General features: G+C 43.4%; 1 protein-coding gene across 5 annotated transcripts in view; it reads left to right on the top strand.

Moving 5' to 3' along the window:
• The window catches only part of LOC110528801 (uncharacterized), a 59652-nt gene extending 37970 nt beyond the window's left edge, over positions 1-21682 (top strand). For 3 of the 5 annotated variants that reach the window (XM_036982838.2, XM_090240311.1, XM_036982841.2), the window contains 8 exons: positions 666-806; positions 1691-1780; positions 3949-4018; positions 4379-4482; positions 4759-15049; positions 18182-18220; positions 19120-19253; positions 19351-21682. In XM_036982838.2, the coding sequence (XP_036838733.2) occupies positions 666-806; positions 1691-1780; positions 3949-4018; positions 4379-4482; positions 4759-15049; positions 18182-18220; positions 19120-19214 (10830 nt within the window). In that variant the 3' untranslated portion in view covers positions 19215-19253; positions 19351-21682. The remainder of the gene's footprint in view (positions 1-665; positions 807-1690; positions 1781-3948; positions 4019-4378; positions 4483-4758; positions 15050-18181; positions 18221-19119; positions 19254-19350) is intronic. The other 2 variants (XM_036982840.2, XM_090240312.1) reach the window with 1 other exon arrangement.
• Positions 21683-22185: the final 503 nt, after the last annotated feature.

Raw genomic sequence — 22185 nt, 5'->3', positions numbered from 1 at the left:
CAACCACATATTCCAGGAACCTCTGTCCACACAGTAATATGTAACATTCTGAAGACAAGTAGTGGGATATCAACATTCATCAAGCATCATTTACTTTTACATTCAGTACTGAATAATGACAGCAATATAGATTTGCTCTGAGGCCATCGGTGTCCTTTGCCAGTGCCTCTGCGGTGACCTCCGTTGATCCCAGTGTCACAGCCCATGTGGAGGCTGCTGACAGCTGGCGGTGGGAGGCTGGGCTGTAGGGTTACTGCACACAATGAGGGGAAACAGACAGAATCTGGACCAGAGTTATCCATCAATACATTGACAGCCACTGTCTGCATATGCCGCTAAAACATTGCTTGATACTGTTATACTGTGTTGTACTAGTTAGTTTGATTTGACTTGATGTCACAGATGTTTGGGATTTCCATTTGTGTGGGGAGACTGGGGACATCCTTCTCTTTCAAACGTCATGAGGTCCAAGTCATAACTCCCTACTGTATTTAGGGAAAGTAGTCCAGTCCTGTGGAATATGCTGCTCACTTATGCCCCCTTCAGGAAGTCCCGGGAACTATCACTTCTGCATTAACTACCACTGTACCCCTGAAGATACTTTAATGAGAACTGTTTGCATGGCGAGGACTCGAACGAATGATGCCTATGTCTTCTCTTCATAGGTTATGGAGGAGTCGGAAGCCTGTTCTCTGCCAGGGGGTCTGGCCAGCGTGAAGAAACAGTTTGAGAGCCAGGAGTACACGTCATCCTCCCAGTCCCAGACCAGCGTTACCCAGGCCCATGTAGAAAAGAGATCCGTGCAGGTACTGCAACTAAACAGGCAAAGCATAAGCCATACATAGAAATGTATTCTTATTTATTTATATTGCACTACCATAGTAAAGCATACTGAGTCATACAAATCCCGAGTAAAACAAGGCAGAAAGCCCATATACAGGTCACAGCCACACGGGGATAGAGGTGTGTGATGACTCAGCATGCTGTAGTGATCTCACTGGATCTCATAGAAGTCGGTTCAATTTTGCCCAGTCTCTCTCATCCTGCCGAGCTTTAAAAACAGGCTGGATTCAGAGAGTGGGCTTGTGTAAATACTTCATGATGCATGGGGCTGTGGTCAGATGTGGAGCAGTGGGTTTTGTTGAGTTGTTGTTACTGTGCGTCAAAAGCCTTTTCATGTGTCTCTGCAGCTCAGGTAATGGGGTCCACCTGCTGTTTTGTTTTCGCTGTATGGCAAGTTGTACAGCAACAACATGTTATACCAGACCTAGGTGGTCTCAGGGAGGCAGTACTATTCTGGCATGTATGCTTCTATGCTCTAAATGCCAGGGAAAGAAAGTCCAATTTCAGGTATTCAATTTACGAAAACCTATTTGAGGTGCATTTGGTGTATTTTCAAATTACTGCAATTGATAGGAAATCATGTCTCATGTATCAGGAACACAATACTGCTGTGTGTATGTGACTGCTAGCTACAGTGTTTGTGTGAGAGTGTGTTGCTGGCGACCTGTCAGCGACAGGAACAGACGCTAGTCGAGCGGGTCCCGTGACAAAATACTGTATGCCGCCGTAACCCCGTAAAGTAGAACCGGTGTAAACCACACCCACCGGCATCTGGAAACATTTGTGTTTGTGAATCATAAATATGTAGGCCGAATGTGTGAACGGTCTGTGTGGTCTTTCTTGACAGGTGTCCAGCTCACAGGAGGTGACAGTGAGGAGCAGTGTCAGGGAGGTCAGTCCCACCACTCAGCAAGTGGCCTACTTCCATGGCCAGGAGGTAATATACACTTAAACCTTATTACAAATCGTTACTTACCTGGTATTATTATTGACATTTCACATTCTTAAAATAAAGTGGTGATCCTAACTAGGATTAAATGTCAGGAATTGTGTAAAAACTGAGTTTAAATGTATTTGGCTATGGTGTATGTAAACTTCCAACTTCAACTGTTGAACTGACATTTAATATTAGTAGAAATTCCCTGTCTTAGGTCAGTTAGGATCACCACTTTAAGAATGTGAAATGTCAGACTAATAGAAGAGATAATTATTTATTTCAGCTTTTATTTCTTTCATCACATTCCCAGTGGGTCAGAAGTTTACATACACTCAATTAGTATTTGGTAGCATTGCCATTAAATTGTTTAACTTGGGTCAAACATTTCGGGTAGCCTTCCACAAGCTTCCCACAATAAGTTGGGTGAATTTTGGCCCATTCCTCTTGACAGAGCTGGTGAAACTGAGTCAGGTTTGTACGCATCCTCGCTCGCACACGCTTTTCCAGTTCTGCCCACAAATGTTCTATAGGATTGAGGTCAGGGCTTTGTGATGGCCACTCCAATACTTTGACTTTGTTGTCCTTAAGCTATTTTGCCACAACGTTGTAAGTATGCTTGGTGTCATTGTCCATTTGGAAGACCCATATTTGACCAAGCTTTAACTTCCTGAATGATGTCTTGAGATGTTGCTTCAATATATCCACATAATTTTCCTCCCTCGTGATGCCATCTATTTTGTGAAGTGCACCAGTCCCTCCTGCAGTAAAGCACCCCCACAACATGATGCATGCTGTGCTTCACGTTTGGGATGGTGTTCTTCGGCTTGCAAGCCTCCCCCTTTTACCTCCAAACATAAAGATGGCCATTATAGCCAAACTTTTTTATTTGTGATTCATCAGACCAGAGGACATTCCTCCAACAAGTACGATCTTTGTCCCCATATGCAGTTTCAAACCGTAGTCTGGCCTTTTTATGGCGGTTTTGGAGCAGTTTATTTTTCCTTGCTGAGCAGCCTTTCAGGTTGCGTCAATATAGGACTTGCTTTACTGTGGATGTAGATACTTTTGTACGTGTTTTCTCCAGCATCTTCTTGGATTGTTTTGCACTTTTCGCACTGAAGTACGTTCATCTCTAGGAGACAGAACACGTCTCCTTCCTGAGCGGTATGACGGCTGCGTGGACCCATGGTGTTTATACTTGCGTACTATTGTTTGTACAGATGAACGTGGTACCTTCAGGCATTTGGAAATTGCTCCCAAGGATGAACCAGACTTGTGGAGGTCTACAATTTTTTTTCTGAGGTCTTGGCTGATTTCTTTAGATTTTCCCATGATGTCAAGCAAAGAGGCACGGAGTTTGAAGGTAGGCCTTGAAATACATCCACAGGTACACCTCCAATTGACTCAAATTATGTCAATTAGCCTATCAAAATCTTCTAAAGCCATGACATCATTTTCTGGAATTTTCCAAGCTATTTAAAGGCACATTCAATTTAGTGTATGTAAACTTCTGACCCACTGGAAGTGAAATAATCTGTCTGTAAACAACTGTTGGACAAATTACTTGTGTCATGCACAAAGTAGATGTCCTAACCGACTTGCCAAAACTATAGTTTGTTAACAAGAAATTTGTGGAGTGGTTGAAAAACGAGTTTTAATGACTCCAACCTAGGTGTCTGTAAACTTCCGACTTCAACTGTATATATATTTTAATTAGTCTTTATATTCAGTTGGACCCTTAACCCTGCAACTGTGCAGTCTCAAACTCAACCTATTTCTCACAAACGGATATTGAGCCCATCATGAAGCCTGCTAGGCCGTTTCCCATAATTTCAGCCAACATCTACTCAATAAGTCTAATTGTTTAAACTCAATATGTTAGCTGCCCCTGCAACTACCCGCAACATCTATAATTAAGTGTACGTGAATAAATGTAACACTTTTTGTTTCACATATCACTTTATTTGTTTACCAAAGTGTTCCTACATCGAGTAAAGTAAAACAAAAACAGATGCAGGACTAAATGAATCTTACGTGGTAAGAAAAATGCTGTTTTCATTACGAATGAACATTCCACTTACACACCCTTTCTGTTGTCAGTGTGTGGAAAGGAAATCAATTTGAAGAATTGCCTATTGTGCTCACCGCTTGCCTCCATCTCACTGCAGGTGACTCATGATCAAAGAGTTCAACAAAGCAACGTGGCCTCCAGTTATGAAAACCATTATGATGAAACGGGTAGAGTATAATACCATTCATATTTACATTTTGGCCTTTTTTGATCACACCCTAGAGAGTACGTTGTATAGTAATGACTGTTGAAAATCTGGAGATTATTCTCCAAGCCTAAATTACAGAGGAGGTGTCGAATTGAATTGTATCGCAGGTGCTTTTCTATTAGAAATTCAGTGCATGGCCACAAATTAAATCAAGGCATAGGAAGGTAAAAAATATTGCAACTGGGAATAGGTTAATCAGTGCCACTTTCGGAATTGGAAATGGTAGGTTTTAAAGACACAATTTTAGTTTCCTCCAAACCAACTGGGCTTCAAACTGAGAATCATTTAATGAGACAACTGCTTCCTGTTTCTATTTCAGTTCGGGTCATAGGAGGAGAGGACTTACCAAAGGTCTCCACTCAGGCTTTGAAGCAGCAGTATGAGAAGACGATAGAACAGGCCACGCCGGGCAAGCAAATTAAGGTAATGATGAAGTCTGTTTATCTACATGGCCATTATAGTGTGTCTATAGACGATGCCATGATATCAACATCAAAGCAGGGGAAATCACTTTCAGGGTAGTGTGTACTGAGTAAATTGGATGACGTGAGAATTTTGTGTAAAAACAAACATATTCAGAGATCTCATTATCTGCTTAAATCTACTCTACGCTTTTTTTCTGCTCTTTTCCATTTCTCTCACTTCATATTCTGACTGCAACTATCACTGTCCTTCTTTCCATCAATCATTAAACCATAGATTGATCTGGATTACAACCAGTTTCAATGGGCACCGGTAAACCAGTCCTCCTCAGCAGCAGCTAGCTATGAAAGTTCCTCCACTGTTAAACAGTCATCCAAAGCTTCAGCAGCAACGAGCTATGAAACCTCATCCACTATGAGGACAGAGGCTGTCTCCTCATCTACCGCTGCCTCAGCCTCATCCACTATGAGGACAGGGGCCGTCTCCTCATCTACCGCTGCCTCAGCCTCATCCACTATGAGGACAGGGGCTGTCTCCTCATCTACCGCTGCCTCAGCCTCATCCACTATGAGGACAGGGGCTGTCTCCTCATCTACCGATGCCTCAACCTCATCCACCATGAGAACAGGGGCTGTCTCTTCCTCTACCGCTGCCTCAGCCTCATCCATGGATTATGAGACCATGGAGCACTTCCCTCCTCCACCCGCTGAACTAATGCCCCAGGAGGTCCCCGAGTGCTGTGACTCTCTCCCGCCTCAGGAGCAGCCTGGCCAACAGAGATACATATTCAACAAGGAGCAGTACTCCAAGCAGAGGAACCTCAATGAGCTGAAGCGCCTGTACAAGCACATGCACCCAGAGGTTCGGAGGACCATGGAGAAGGACTACTTCACCGACGTCACTGAGATCGAGCAGGCACAGCTGGATAGTGAAGATGAGATGACCGGGGAAGTCCAGCAGGCTTGCTATGTGTTTGAGAACAGTGGTGGGGATGAATGTATGAGCCCTGAGGGAGATTACCTGGAGTGGGACGAGATCCTTAAAGGGGAGGTGCAGTCCATGCGCTGGATGTTTGAGAATAAGCCGCTGGATACCATTAAAGATGACACCCCAGATGAGGATGATGAAGTGAAGAACATTACTGAGCAGGAAATCATTGCAGGAAGTGATGTCAAATACACAGCCTGGATGTTTGAGACCCAGCCCATGGATGCGCTGCGTGCAGACACCCCAGACTCCACCGTACAGACAGGGAAATTGACCGAGCTGGCGAGAGGAGACGTACGAACAGCCACATATCTTTTTGAGACCCAGCCACTGGATTGTCTGAATAAAATCTACCAGGAGGATGAGCAAGCCTTGGAGGTTGTCTTCACTAAAGATATTACAGGAGGGGACGTGAAAACAGCCAGGTATCTGTTTGAAACTCAACACTTGGATTCCCTCAGCCACACAGAGACCATTGAGGAGAGCCACTTCTTGAACCTGAAGTCAGAGCTTGAGGAGATCAAAGGGGAAGTGAAGACAACCACACGGATGTTTGAGACCCAGCCCATGTGTGTCATCAGGGGCAACTCTGGAAATATACTGGAGATCACCGCAATCCGCAGGGAGGAGATGGAGAAAGGAGACGTGAAGACCTCCCGCTGGCTTTTTGAGACCCAGCCTCTGGACATGATCAACAAAGACCCTGCCAAGGTGAAGCTGATCTGTGGAGTCTCCATGGAGGGCAACTCGCAGGGAGACGTGAACCGGGGGAGGTGGCTGTTCGAGACAAAGACACTGGACTCCATTAAAGACGAGGAATGGCAAAGCATCAGGCAAAAGGAGGAGATTATTGGAGCTGATGTGCGGAAGCACTGCCTGGTTTTCGAGACACAGCAGATGGATACTCTGAAAGACAACGCCAATGCCAGACATTTACTCTCAGAGGCGATTGTAGGAGGTGATGTGCGATCAGCAAAACATCTGTTTGAGACAGTGCCAATAGAGAACCTGAAGGATCTGGCTGAAGTAGGGAAACTTCAGAAGATGGTTGCGTCCGAGGAGGAGAAGGGTGATGTTAGACATCAGAAGTGGGTTTTTGAAAGTCAACCACTTGAAAACATAAGGGAGGAGAAGAAGGAAATGACACGCTCTATAAACCTTGAAGAAATTGATAAGGGCGACGTCACAAATCACAAGGAAAGATTTGAAACCTTGGATTTAAGCAGATGTGAGGGGGCACAGAGAATTCAAGTTGAAGGTGTTACCAGTGGGTCTGTGAAATCAAACAAAGTTCTTTTTGAATCCACCCCGATGTATGCCATGCAAGACAGCGAGGGACACTACCACGAGGTGAAAACCGTGCGACGTGAGGAGATAGTAAAAGGAGATGTTCGCAGCTGCAGGTGGATGTTTGAAACACATCCTATCGATGGGTTTGATGAAAGTAGCAATAAATTCCAGATTATAAAAGGTATATCAAAGGAGGAGATTGAATCGGGTGATGTCAAGACAGCCAAGTGGTTATTCGAAACTCAACCCCTTGATGGTATTAAACATTTCAGCAACACTGTAGAAGATGAAACTAAGACAAAGGAGAGTGTTGAAATTGAGAAGGGTGACGTGAAAACCTGCAGGTGGCTGTTTGAGACTCAACCAATGGATAATCTGTATGAGAAAGCAGATAAGGTGAAGAATGAGACTGAGGTTGAGGAGGTCAACAAAGGGGACGTCAAAACATGCACATGGCTCTTTGAGACTCAGAACCTCGATAACATCTGTGACCATTCCGAGTCCGAATCGGAGACCGTTCTCAAAACCTGCACTGTCAAACAAGAGGACGTCCAAGGCAAAGATGTGCATCACGCTCGCTTCCTCTTTGAGACAGAGAACCTGGAGAACCTCACAGGGGAGGAGAGTGGTGCCTTCAGGAGGGTGACTAAGATTGATGTCCAGTCTGGAGATGTGTCTAGGATGAAGTTTCTCTTTCAGAATCGGTCTTCCGACATCATGACCTCAACCTCATCTGAAACAATGCATAAGCTGAAGACCCTGACGGCGGAGGAAATTCAGAAAGGAAATGTGGTGAACAACACTTGGCTTTTTGAAAACCAACCTATAGACACTATCCGCGAGGATACAGAGGAAGCCAAGGACACTCGCACAGTAACCGATGTGCTGGGAGGAAATGTTGGTCAAGGACGCTTCGTTTTTGAGACTTACTCTCTCGATAAAATCCAGGAGGAGTCCACCGAGACTGAAATTTCAAAACTCCAGAGCATCATCAGGGACGATATAGAGAAAGGGGATGTGAAAAGCTACACCATGATGTTTGAAAATCAGCCACTGTATGCAATCTGTGACAAAGAGGGCCACTACCATGAAGTAACCACTATGACAAAGGAAGAAATCATGAGAGGAGATGTGGTGGGGGCCCGGTGGTTATTTGAGACAAAACCTCTGGATTCAATAAGGGACACAGATGACGTCTATGTCATCAAATCTGTCACTGAGGAGGACGTCCAGAAAGGTGATGTCAGCACGGCCAGGTGGAGGTTCGAAACACAACCTCTTGATGAAATCGCTGAGGACATGAAAGTGTTGACTAAAACAGTTGACGATATCCAGGGTGGGGATGTGAAGACAAACAAACACCTTTTTGAGACAGATGAACTGTCCCAGAAGTATGTTAGAACTGTTAGCGTGAGTGAGATCCAAAAAGGGGACGTCAGGACTGCCTCGTGGATGTTTGAAACACACAGCATCGATAAGATCCGTGGCGAGGGCTCAGAATATGATGAAATGGAGACAGTGACAAAAGAAGAAGTGATGAAAGGAGATGTCAAACAGTCTGTGTGGCTCTTTGAAAAACAGCCGCTTGACAGCATTAAAGAGTCTGACGGAACAGAGACTGTTGTCACCCGGGAGGAGATCCCACAAGCAGATGTAAAGACAACAACATGGCTTTTTGAAACCACTCCTTTAACCAAATTTAATGAGAACAGTGTAGAAAGAACTGAAATAATGGGGAAGAGCATCAAAGAGACCCTTGAAGAGCTGTATTGTCAGAAAATGGTTGACTCACAAGGGATTCTCATTGAGACGGATGAGATCGGAGATGTCAGAATGGCAAAATACAGACTCATGAACCAAGATGCTCCAGAAATCCAGAAGGAGGAGGTGATCAGAGGGGATCTGAACAACATCATGATGAACCTCCTAAACAGACGAGAAATGACAGAAAAAGGGATAGTCATAGACCAGGACGAGAGAGGCAACATCAACACAACAGTAAAACAGCTATTCAACCAAGAAAAGGGATTCAATGTTGAGAAGGAGGAAATCCTCAGAGGCGACATTCAAGAGGCCATCAACAACCTACTGAAGGAGGAGGGCTCCTCAAAACGTGGAATTCTGATTCAAGAAGATGAAAAGGGAGATGTGCGAATGACTATATACTCCCTCCTCAATAAGGAAGACGGTGGTGGCATTGAGAAGGAGGTTATCATCAAAGGCAATGTCAGTAGGACCCTTCACAGTCTCTTGTCCAACCCAGGGTCAGAGGAATCTAAAAGGATAAGGGTGGAAGACACGGAGAGGGGTAACGTTAGCTTTTACTCCACCTGTATTGAATCTGGGGCACTGGATTACCTCAAACAACTCCAGTTTGAACCTAATGAGGAAGAAGAACAGGCGCAGAAGGAACGTATCATTGGCGGCGACGTTATGGAAACCAAAATGACACTAAGGAAGAATCAACAGCAGATTGAACGCACAGTAGCTGACGACGATATTGTCCCTGGTGATGTCAACAACACTGTGAAGGTGTTCATGATGGAACCTGCTCTCTTGCTGGACAACCTGCAGAAAGAGGAAATTGTCAAGGGAGATCTGAGGGCGGCCCTGGACTCACTAACCAAAACTATTAGCAAGAGAGTCGTGATAGAGAAAGAGGAAGTGGTGAAAGGGGACCTGCACACCACTCTGAGGTCTTTGGAGGAGGCTCAAAACCAAGCCAAGGAAATGGAAAAGCCAGAAATTGTCCGAGGTGATATCCGAGGAGCCCTCCAATCATTAGAGAAGTCGGCGACCACCAAGACTGAGGTAACTGTTGAGGATTTAGTGCCCGGCGATATCAAAGGCACCTTGAAATCACTAGAAGAGGCTAAGCAGGCAGTGAAAGAGATGGAAAAGGAGGAGATTGTAAAGGGAGACATTCATATTGCGCTGAAGGGTTTGCATGAGGCCTCGAGTGAGAAAAAGCTTTACCAGCACCAAGTGAGTGAACAGGGGGACGTGAGAGGCACAATACAGCTGTTACTAGAACCATCCACATCCCCACGAATGCAACGCAGGGGAAGCACTGAGGGAGATGTGAAGAGCTCCATAAAATGCCTCTACGAAGGGCAGGGGCAGGACCAGGATGAGGAGCAATCACAGATGGAGAAGGAGGAGGTGATAAAGGGAGATGTTAAAGGAGCGATAAAGAATCTGATGCAGAGAAAAGAATATTCCAATCGGAAAGTACGAAAGTATCCTCCCAGGAAAGCTCCCAGAGCTCATGTGAAAAATCCATTACCCACACAGCAAGTGATGGACCATGAATACCCAGATGTGGCTAAGAATGAGAACGTCACAGTCAATCTAGCCCCTGCTGTGAAAAACCTGTCTCAGAGTCAGAGCAGTAAATCACAGGACACCACACAAAAGCACACTGGGACGTACACCGAGAACAAATCAGTGAAGAGCAGCAGGACCCTCACCCAAGAGGAACACTCTATGACAACACAGGTACAAACAGTAAATATTTTGGAGGCCTCACAGCAGGAACATGTAAAAGAACAGACTGAAGTTAAAGAACAGACACGTGTTGAACAGAGTGTGAAACTGAAAATGCAACCCCCTCCTAAGAACATGATCATAAAGAAGAAAAACCAGACCAATCAGATGACTGATAATACATCAATGAATCAGATGACAGAGACTAAAGCAGCCAATCAGATGACTGTGAATCAATCATCCCATCAGATGACTGAAAATAAAGCATCCAATCAGATGAGTGTGAATAAATCAGCCAATCATATGATTGAGAATAAAGCAGCCAATCAGATGATTGTGAATACATCAGCCAATCATATGACTGAGAATAAAGCAGTCTCAGACATAAATGTGATGAAAGAAACACAGAGAGAAACACAAGTCTCACACATGAACGTGACCACACAGGTCAAAACAGTCAATATGTCTGAGTCCTCACAGCAGACACATGTTAAAGAACAGGCTGTGAAACAGAAAATACCACCACCCCCTAAACCCATCTTCATAAACAAGAAAAACATGACCAATCAGATGACTGATATTACATCAACGAATCAGATGAAGGAGATTAAAGCAGCCAATCAGATAACTGAGAATGAAGCAGCCTCAGACATAAATGTGATGAAAGAAAGACAAAGCACATCTCAAACTAATATTGTTTCAAAGCAAACACAGGAAACAAAAACAATGAAACAGTTGCAAACAACAGTGACAGAGCATAAGACTGTCACACAAAAACACAACGTCAAAAATCTGAATACAAATTTCCGGAACCTGGACATGAAGGGAAAAGGTATGCTAAAGAAAGGGGCGCCTGAGATTCATTTCCCTCCTCCTCCCACGTCCCCGCCTCCACCCTCTGAGTCTGAGATGTCTCTTCCTCCAGCGCCCTCACCAGTGGCAGGCTGCCCAATGTCCCTGTCAAGCCGTAGCCCAATGTTTCCCACATCCCGTCCCCTGATTATGAGACAGGACAGTGACCTTCCTCCTCCACCTCCTCCACCCCCAGTAGAATGCGGGGAGCCCGACTTTTTCCCTTCTCCCCCACCCCCACCATCCGTGGCAGGGCAAGACTTTCTTCCTCCACCGCCCTCACAGCAAGAGCTAAACTCAATACCACACCAAGTGCCTACACCACCACCTGGAAAGCCATTTAAAGCTAGGCCTTTATTCAAAATCCCAAAACCTGAGCCACCCAAGCAACCAATACTGGTCAAACCAAAATGGCAGAAAAAGCCAGCAGCACCACCACCAACTCCTCCACCTTTTCAACCAATGACGGTTCAAACAGAACATAAAGAGGAAGGAGTAGTCCAGGAAGTCAAAAGTGAAATCAGTTGTAAACAGGAAGAAAATACAAATACTACCAACACACAGGTTCAATCTGATTTGACAGTGTCCATGACTAAAATCCCTTCACCAATCCCAGTGGCAAAACCACCACAGGAAGTGTTGCCACGACCACCTAAAAAGGCATTCATCCCTCCAATCAAAATACCCCCACCTGCAGAACTTGCACCAGTGGCAAAACCTAAACCATATGCCCGTAAATTCAAAACCCCACTGATGCTGGCAGAGGAAAGGTATCGTGTGCAGAGAGAGGAGGCTGAGAGAAACAAGTCACAAGACACAACTCCCGCCACTTCACGAGTCACATCTCCCTCCTCTCCTCCAACTAATATGATGCAGATGATGGGCTCAACCAATGTTGCAAGTGAACAACACTCAGTTGCACACAAAACAGAGCAGTCAAAAGTGACCTCAGAGGTAACACATGAACAGGCTGAGGAAACTCAGTCTAAAAGCAAAGTACGCACAGCATCACAAGAGCCGCCCATGAAGAAAGCTCTATCACATATCCCCCTGAGCAAACCGTTGATCTCCATGGTAAATAAGAAATCAAACTCTGAATCTGGAAATATTTCCTCAGATAAGAAACACATTACCACTGATCAGTCCTCGATGGCCTCTTCTGGGAAAGAACTCGCCTCATCTGTTGCCTCCAGAAAACATCAGTCTGTTTCCTCTGGCAAGCATCAGTCTGTTGCAGTCCCTGCTGCTCACCCTCACCATGAGTCCAACATTAATGTCCAATCTGGATCTAATGTGATTTTGTCCTCAGTAGCTGAGCAGCAGAGTGGTATGAATGCTAGCTCACGGTCTATCATCTCCACTCAGAGTATTGTCCAGGAAAATGTACATCTTCAAACCCAATCCGCCGTCACATCCGTAGCAGAGGATGCAAAGAATACTAACGCCTTACTCACACAGGAAGTAAAAAAGATTCCATCTCAGCCCACCAAAATCAAAATTCCAAAAGTGACACCAAATTTCAAGGTGAGAACAGTGAAGTTGCCAACAGAGAAGAAGGAAGAGAAAAGCGAGGTGGTGGAAAAAGATCAACGAGCAGTGAAAAACGAATTACATGTACATCAAATGGATATGGAGACTATTTCTAAGAGTGAGACCAGAGTAGTTCAGGAGAGCACCCAGATGGCCACCAGTAGCTCAGCAAAAAATGACGTAAAGGTGGGGATGAATGTGACACAGGAGAAAGCTGAGGAGGTTGAGAAAACTGCAGTTGCCAAGGAAACATGGCTGGAAAGTCAAATGAAGACAAAGGCAAAGCAGAAAGCCATTAAAGTCCCTTTGCCCAAAGAGCCAAAGCTAGTTCCCATGCCAGTAGCTCAAGCTCCAGGGCACTGCCACATATCTGTCTCCCATAGTCAACAAAGCATGCAGGAACAGCACATTCAGAAGCACGAACAAGTGATTGTTAATGCGAGAGTAGTTCAACAGAGCTTCCAGAAACAGGAACAGCAGGTTCGCACACACAAGCAGCAGGTCGAGTCTTTCCAACAACAAGGAGAAGTAAGCAAAATGCAGCACCATCAGGAGAGGTCGAAGGCAGAGTCTACGGCTGTCTCCATGAACATTGCAGGGAAGGCAGCAGCACAGACAGAAGCAGCTCAATCAATGGTGGAAAGCTCAGCTCAATCAGTGGAGGAGAGCACAGATGCAGAGAAATGTGTAATGGTACAGAAGCTGCTATTTAACATTAAGCAACTTCATCCAGCGAAAATGGATTCAAACTCAGTGAGGACAATACTTAGTGGGGTCCCTGACTGGTTGATGAGGGCGGAGGAAACGCGTGATTTAACACAGGTTGCTGTTCAGCAGAATAAGAAGAAGCTCACAGAGATCATTTTCCGTGTGAGAAACCTAGCACAAGCAAAACTTGTATTCTTAGAAGGACACATGGCAGCCACGGCAAAACAGGAAAGTGAACCGGCACCTGCATCATCACCTGCCCAACCACCTGCACCACAACCTGCACCACCACCTACATCAGCACCTGCACCACCACCTGCACCACAACCTGCACCACCACCTACATCAGCACCTGCACCACCACCTGCACCAGCACTGGAAAAGAAAGGATTTGGAGGAGCAACAGCCAAAATATCTAAAATAAGCATTGGCTCGTCAAGAGTCGAAACCCATAAGAAAGTGGTTGAGGAGAGGAAGATCTCTCATGAGAGCAAAAAGCCGGAGCTGACTGAAGTAAAAGGTCCTGATCCCAGAGTTCCTTCTCCCATGCTTGCAATGCGAACACCTTCACCTACCTTCATAAGCATTGAATCAGTGAGGAGAACAAACTCACCCCTCACAGTGACACCCTCACCTCCTCTGTCATACAGGTCTGGTGCCACCCCAACCCCACCACCTCCCCCTCCCCGCACCCCTACCTCTCGGTTCTGTAGGGCCACGCCCTCTCCCACCTTGAGCCGCTCAGAAAAGCTAGCCAAGTTGAAGGACACCACTGCGAAGCTCTCTCGAGGCATGACCCCTCCCCCACCCATGCCTGAGTTTCTGACCACAGAGCAAGCCTCTGACAGAGAGGATTCCCCAGCGCTGATTGAACCTGAGATCCACATGCAGACACAGGAGATGGAGACTGGGACGACGACTCCGGATGTGGCTGATATGGTTGACTCCATGATGACTGTCAGAGACAAGAAGTTCTTCTTTGAGGAAGCTCAGAAGGCAGAGGTGAGCAGGACATACATGCGGAAGGACCCCATTGAAATCCCGGAGCGCCTGGGTCCAGAGGATCTAGAGGAAGTTCCTGAGGGTGTGAATATAGACATAATGAAAGAGGATCTCCCTAGGCTTGACCTGTCAAAGCTGGTCAATCAATTTGAATCCCCACAACCAAAGCTGTACATCAGAAAAGATCCCATGATCATCACGGATAGACTGGGAAGTGACACGGAAGATCCAGAGGCAGACCCCAAAACGCCAAAAACCGGTGAAACACCTGCCTTCAACATCAAGGCCATCAAGAATGCCTTTGACTTGGGTGATCATAATGCTCTCAAAGAAGTGAGGGAGAAACAAGAGGAGAGAGAGAGGAGAGAATCAGAGTCTGCCGAACCGACGGGGCACTCCAAAACAAAGTCCGTCACTGAGGAGTTCTCTGGCACGGATGAATTTGGCACCGTAACAAGAGGGGTGAGGAGCGAGACCAGCATGCACTCTGAGAGCCACATGACCCGCCCCCTCCCTCCCTCCTATGCCGACGTGGTGAAAGGGACGGTTGAAGAGATGGCAGTTCCTGTGGAGGCCGCCACCGAGGACCTACTGAAGAGCTTCCACCAGTCCTGGGCCGAAAGCGAGAGTGTGTTCCAGAATCTGGGATTCAGTGTCTCAGAACAGAGGACATCACAGATCGTAACACACCAGCAGGAGACTGTCGTGACGGGTAAACCAACGTGTGGAGCATGAGGGGAGACTAATAGAGAGTGATGGTGTGTTTAACATATTTTTTGTGTGAAAGTAAAAAGCTATTAACAGTACCTTCAAATTCAGCATTAAAGTTTTGCATCTGCACTGTTTTTAATGATGCATTTCCCCTTTGTTGCTCTTCTTCTTTAGTCTTATCTGACAGACACTAACACTTCTAAAGCATAATGAATCTAATGGGTACTGGCAGTCTGTTTAGAATGCATTAAAACACAGCAAGAGAGCGCCTCATGATGTGCTTGTCTACAGGGGGGTGGTTTTGTTGATGCCTAAGATATAGAGCTGCTTTTACAAAAAGCAGTGTTGGGAAGTTATGGATTCATGTTTTCATGCTTGGAGGAGGATGCGGTTGTATATTTCTAATTATAAACTGGGTGGGTCGAGCCATAAATGCTGATTGGCTGATTGGCCGTGGTATTTCAGACCGTATACCACAGGTATGACAAAATATTTATTTTTACTGCTCTAATTACGTTGGTAACCAGTTTATAATAGCAATAAGGCACCTCGGGGGCTGCGTAGTGCCTAAAAACAGCCCTTAGCCGTGGTATATTGGTCATATACCACACCTCCTCGGACCGTATGCTTAAGTATAGAATTAGCATGTATATTCCATTAAAAAAAAGTAACAAGTTATATGATCATTCTGATTAGGATTTAAAGCTGCAATATGTAACTTTTTGGGGGACCTGACCAAAGTCACATAGAAATGTGAGTTATAGATCTGTCATTCTCATTGAAAGCAAGTCTAAGAAGCGGTAGATCTGTTCTATCTGTGTTATTACAATGCTTCCATTTCTTAAGTTTCGTTTTTGAGTCTTTCACTTTTGGTTTTGTACACCATCTTCAAACAGCTGAAAATACAATATGTTTGGTTATGTAAAATATATTTCACAGCGGTTTAGATGGTACAATGATTCTCTACACTAAATTCACTTGCTTTGTCACTAAAAATCAAATTAGGCGAACTATTCGAATTTTAGCAACCAGGAAATGGCGGCTCGATTTCTGCATAGTGTACCTTTAAATCTAAATTGAAATGATCTAAACATGAACTACAATTTATAATGGACTCATATAGTATAATATAAAGTCTTCATGAGCACTACATACAGTGGGGTCCTAAATTATTGACACCCTTAATAAATATGAGCAATAATGACTGATGACTAATAAACAATTAAAATACTGAGCTCATGTATATTGTATGTGACATTTTATAGGGAAATTATATTATTTTATACTAATACAATTGCTCAGAGAAAGAGATTTTATTGAATAAGTCACATACATAAAAATAAAAAAATCTTATATATAAAGTAGTCAAAAGTTGAGTTCCCATATTCCGAACACGTGACTCTACAAACTTGTTGGATGCATTTGCCTAATTACATAGTTTTGGTTGTGTTTCAGATTATTTTGTGGCCAATAGTAATGAATGGTAAATCATGTATTGTGTCATTTTGGATTCACTTTTAATGCAAATAAGAATAAAATGTGTTTCTAAACACTTCCACATTAATATGAATGCTACCATGGTTACGGATCATCCTGAATGAATCCTGAATAATGATGAGTGAGAAAGTTACAGAGGTTCAAAGATCGTACCCCCAAGACATGCTATCCTCTCACCATAACCAATAACGGGGAGGATAGCATGTCTTGGGGGTATGATCTTTGACCTTCTGTAACTTTCTCACTCATCATTATTCACAATTCATTCAAGATTATCTGTAATCCGTAGTCATTGCGTGCTAGGAATATGGGACCAAATACTAAACATTTGACTACTTTATTTATTTATTTAAGAATCTTTAGGTGTTTGTTTTTTTGAGAAAAAAGTATTACTTGTTAAAACAAAATATATTTTTCTGAGCAATTGTATTAGTGTAAAACGATATAATAAAAAACATTTTTTTTTAGCATACAATAGAGCTCAGCATTTGAATTCTGTATTTTATACAGTCATTATTGCTGATCTTTATCAAGGGTGTCGGAACCGACAGTAGATGTTTCACGAGTCACCTATAAAGCACTATATAGATGGTTAACATAACCGCTCCATATGTAGGGTGCACTGCTAAACGCATAACGCACTATGCTAATTCCCCCCAAAATCTGTGTTTATAAAGGGTGACATGACGAATGCTTATTGGTAGGGACCGGACGATACCAGTATCGCGATACACATTAGTATAATGTCAAGGAAACATAACTGAAAGCGGATTCAATTTCTTCAGGAAAACATCCTTTATGTTGGAAACAAACATCATTATGTCATCAACCAGTCACATGTGTTTATTGTCCAAGCTATAGCACACAATATTTTAAATACAGCAAATTTTTTAAGGACCAGCCATGTAAAAAAATATTGCAATATTGGTATCGTCACAGCCCTACTAGTTAGGAGGCAATTCTGATGGTGACATTACTTGTCTTCAGGAAAGCCCTCAACGAGGGCCTTAAAAGGGGATAGAAAGCAGACAACCGGTATTATAACACCTACCACCAAGTTACATCTTTCTCAGTGCCAATACATACCGATAGACACGTGGACCCAGTCACCACGTATAGTCATACACGCAAATGTTTGATTGGCATAGGTAGGCCACATGGTGTATGCTACAGATTTACTTTAATATTGCCTTGTTGTACATACCTTGCATGAAGAGGCCTCCATCTACGCCACAAAAAGCATTGCCGATCTGATGTCACACACCCTATCACACCTAAAGTAACCAATCATTCCCGATACTACCTTTATAATAGGGTAGATTCATTTAGATCACACTCATGACTACTTTGGGTAGTGCTTTGTCATACTTCCTTTAAAGTGACACACCTATTGACATTCATAACACACCTAAAAAGATCTTGCTGCATTGTGCTTGGTTAATTCCTATTGGAAACAATGCATCTGAACTACATTAGGTTAGCTATAGGAATCTTGGCTTTAGACATTCGTATAACAGAGATGCATGCTGAATAAGTGTGTTACAGGCCTCTGACATGTGGTCTCATACACTTACAGCTATTAACAGCCAAGTTAATTCTCCTGTTATTGACCTCTTCTTTTATCTGTTATAAACAGATCAAAGAAGACGCAGGAGAAGAGGTTTTGGAAAAGAAGGTAATCTGTTTTTTGAAAATTAATAGGAAACCCTTATACCCTTGAAATTAGCAAGGCTAAACGGCCTGAACAATACCTTGTTAGATAACTAGCTTAGCTATTATTTCAAAATACCCTACCCGCTAACTAGCCAAATAGAAATTCCACTAGGCTTGTTTTCTTCCAAATTATAACTAGATAAAAAGTCCCGTTAATGTGTCTGGGTGAACAATTATGTTACAGGAGTGTTATTTTAACGTACAATCAGTATCGGAACACGCAATCATCATCATTAACATACAATCATCATCATTAACATCAGCACAAACGCCATCTTTATGAGGCCTACTTAGCTTAGCTTGGTAACATCTGTGTGTCGGTGTGTGTTATGTCTGTCTTGGTTAAGTCACATTTGGCAATGCAGCTACTGCATCTCAGTGCTCGAGGCGTCCCTACAGACCCTGGTACGATCCCAGACTGTATCACAACCATCCGTGATCGGGAGACCCATAGGATGGCGCACAATTGGCACAGCGTCGTCTGGGTTAGGGGAGGGTTTTGCCGGGGTAGGCCGTAATTGTGAAACTCATTTGCCTGATTTGCCTAGTTAAAAATAAAGGTTAAAAAAAATGGTAGACTCTGTCACCTTTTCTACACCCTTTATAGAGTATGGAATTAACAGATTTGTGAAGCATCTGTGTAGTGCTTGGCAAGATGTTACTGTATGTTAGCTATATAAAGCCTTCATAATTTGTAGTTTGTTTCAAGTGGGAACATTTTTTTTTGTGATTTCATAAATTACTTACAGTCCAGTAGGTATCGTAATAATGACAAATTATTAACTAATAGTGTTGTCGCTTTGTTTGTTTTTACTGAAAAGGTCCATAAAATAAGGCACTAACGCCATCTTTCTCCTGCAGAAAATTCGAGTTCCAGAGTCCGAACTGTGTACGGTGTGTCGGAAGAGGGTGTATCCGATGGAGTGTCTGGTCGCAGACAAACACAATTTCCATAAAAGCTGCTTCCGCTGTGAGCACTGCAGTGGCAAACTAAGGTAAACCACAAACCTCGACTTATAACCCGTACAAATAATAACAACTATCTTATTTCAAATGTTGTGTCTGAATAGTTACAACATTTGTCTTTCTCAGCCTTGGCAACTACGCCTCTCTCCATGGACGAATGTACTGCAAGCCCCACTTCAAACAGCTGTTCAAGTCCAAAGGAAATTATGACGAAGGATTCGGACAGAAGCCTCACAAAGACCTTTGGAGTGCTAAAAATCAAGAGTATTCCATTGAAAATGAAAAGACTAAGCTAAAATCCCTGTCCCCTGAAAAACTAGATTCCAGAAATTCCACAGCCAGGAGCAGTGTCAGTTCGACGAAGATAGAGGTACCACCTCCACAGGAAAAGGAAGTGAACAAATCACAGGATGAAAACAAAAAGCCCACTAGTAAGATTGCGGTTGTATGGCCCCCTCAGAATGATTCTCCCAAGAAAGTGTTCATGATGGAGGATGAGGTGAAGCTGGTTAAACCCTCATGGCCCCCCCAGGATAGCTCTCCACAGACTGACACCGATGCCCATAAAAGCCAGATCAATGAACCTTCTTTAAATGATAGCCCTGCTATAAAAACACAAAATTGTTCTCAAGAAACTGCATGGGAAAGTGCCGTTGTAACTGTAGAAACTCCAGCAGAGAAGAAGGATTTGACCACCCCTGTAGACCTAGTAGAGGTAACAGAGAGTACTCCCACCCATGAACCCCCAAGAGACGGTGGCATAGAGGTAGCTGGGAAAGTGGAAGCCAATGTGGAAGTGACACGTGAGGTGAACGAGGAAGGAGCTGTGGAAAGTGGGAATGTGACAGAGAAAGATGAAAAGGAAAGTGGAGAGAAGGTAGAGGATGTGAGAGTAAATGGGCATAGCGGGGAGGCTGAGGCAGAGAACCCTTATAAAGAGGAGAAGGAGAAACCCGAGAAAGTAAATGGGAGTGAGGAGGTTAAGGTCAAGGTCACAGTGATAGATGGTGAGGCATCAGGTGAGCCAGCAGTAAATGCAAACTCCAACAACAACAATAACGGACTATTATTATTTGACCATGAACCAATGTTCAAAATGCTTGATGACTACAAAACGGAAGAAAGAGATTTAATACTTCAGTCCACAGAACCAGCGGCTGCCGAAAGCGATTTTAAGGAGGGCATATTCGGGGATGAAGAACTAAAATGGATGCCAACCGACGTTCTAGACATGGCACAGAGGGATGACGCTTTTGTGCCAATGGGTGCCAAATGTATGGAGGCCATAGACGACAGTCTAGATGAACATGTCTTCACAGAGGCGACTCAGAGTACATTTTCTTTTGAAGCGGAACCAAAGATTAGCACCTCTAGCTTCCTGGAGGACATTTTTGCTGGGCTCGATAACAGTTCCATCCTCCTGTCTGATTTCAAGTCTGACCTCTTCAGTGAGTCTGTCAGTGAGAGGCCCTTGGTGTCATCTCTGGACGACCTTTTGGATTTTGGAATGGAGTCAAGAGGAAACACAGATAAGCCCAAAGACGGGTGGAAAGGGGATGAACAGCTTGACAGCTTTGCCATGAAGGATGTCTGTGCACAGGGGGAAAGCAGCATGCTGTGGAAAGATGATTATGACTCGCTGTCAGTGGAGGAACAAATCAAGAGGAACAGATATTATGACGAGGACGACAGTGACAACTCCTAAATCTGATAACATTTAATCCATATTTTCTAGCACTCAATTAGTTAATTCTGTCCTCATACAATCCCTAATTTCATTTTTGTCCGTGGAGAGAAGAATCAAGCTAATATCACAACTTCCCTATAACTATTTTTGTACTGTGTTTTGGCAATGATATCGATGCTCTTTATTACAATATCTTGATTTGATCTTGCTGTTTAAAAGCACCTGGTGTGCAGTTTTTAAAAACTATAAAGGGATTTTCTGTTTCATGTTTTTCTGTATACATTGATTCTGATATTTTAAAATCATCAAAACAGAACCTATTCATATTTTGCAAAACATTCATTATAATTTCTTTCTACAGTATAATGGTTTTCGATTTGCTTGGTTTGTTGGAATGAATGTCTGTGAGGTTTAATCTTCTGAGTCTGATTAAAGATGATTTACTTTTCCTATTCTATTGTTTCTACATTAGTAATGTAGTTATTAATAAAGACATGTTTCTGGTACATTACATTTTAATCAGTGGGGGGAAGAGAAACTATGGTAAACATTGTGTGTAGAGGTGTAGTTTGGTCTACAGTCTGTATGGTTGGCCAGCTGAGATCTCTTAAGTTAGAGCCATATTGAATTTCCATTGAGGGAACCAGAGGGTTGTAGGAGGAATACAGACTTTAACATGTACAGTGCCTTCAGAAAAAATTCATACCCCTTGACTTATTCCACATTTTGTTGTATTACAGCCTGAATTCAATAAATATATATATATATATATTTGTCTCACTCATCTACACACACTACCCCATAATGACAAAGTGAAAACATGTTTTTGGAAATGTTTGCTAATTTATTGAAAATGAAATACAAAAATATCTAATTTACATAAGTATTCATACCCCTGAGTCAATAAATGTTAGAATCACCTTTGGCAGTGATTACACCTGTGAGTCTTTTTGGGTAAGTCTCTAAGAGCTCTGTACACCTGGATTGTACAATATTTGCCCATTATTCTTTTTTAAATTATTCAAGCTCCATCAAGTTGATTGTTGATATTGCTAGACAGCCATTTATAAGTCTCGCCATAGATTTTCAAGCCGATTTAAGTCAAACTGTAACTAGGTCGCTCAGGAACATTCAATGACATCTTGGTAAGCAACTCCAGTGTAGATTTGGGCTTGAGTTTTTAGGTTATTGTCCTGCTGAATGGTGAATTTGTCTCCCAGTGTCTGTTGGAAAGCAAATTTAAACCGTTTTTTTCTCTAAGATTTTGCCTGAGT

Source organism: Oncorhynchus mykiss, chromosome 7, assembly GCF_057628025.1.
Source record: "Oncorhynchus mykiss isolate SJ-2025 chromosome 7, ASM5762802v1, whole genome shotgun sequence".
Lineage (NCBI taxonomy): Eukaryota > Metazoa > Chordata > Actinopteri > Salmoniformes > Salmonidae > Oncorhynchus > Oncorhynchus mykiss.
This window is presented reverse-complemented; position numbering and strand designations above follow the sequence as displayed.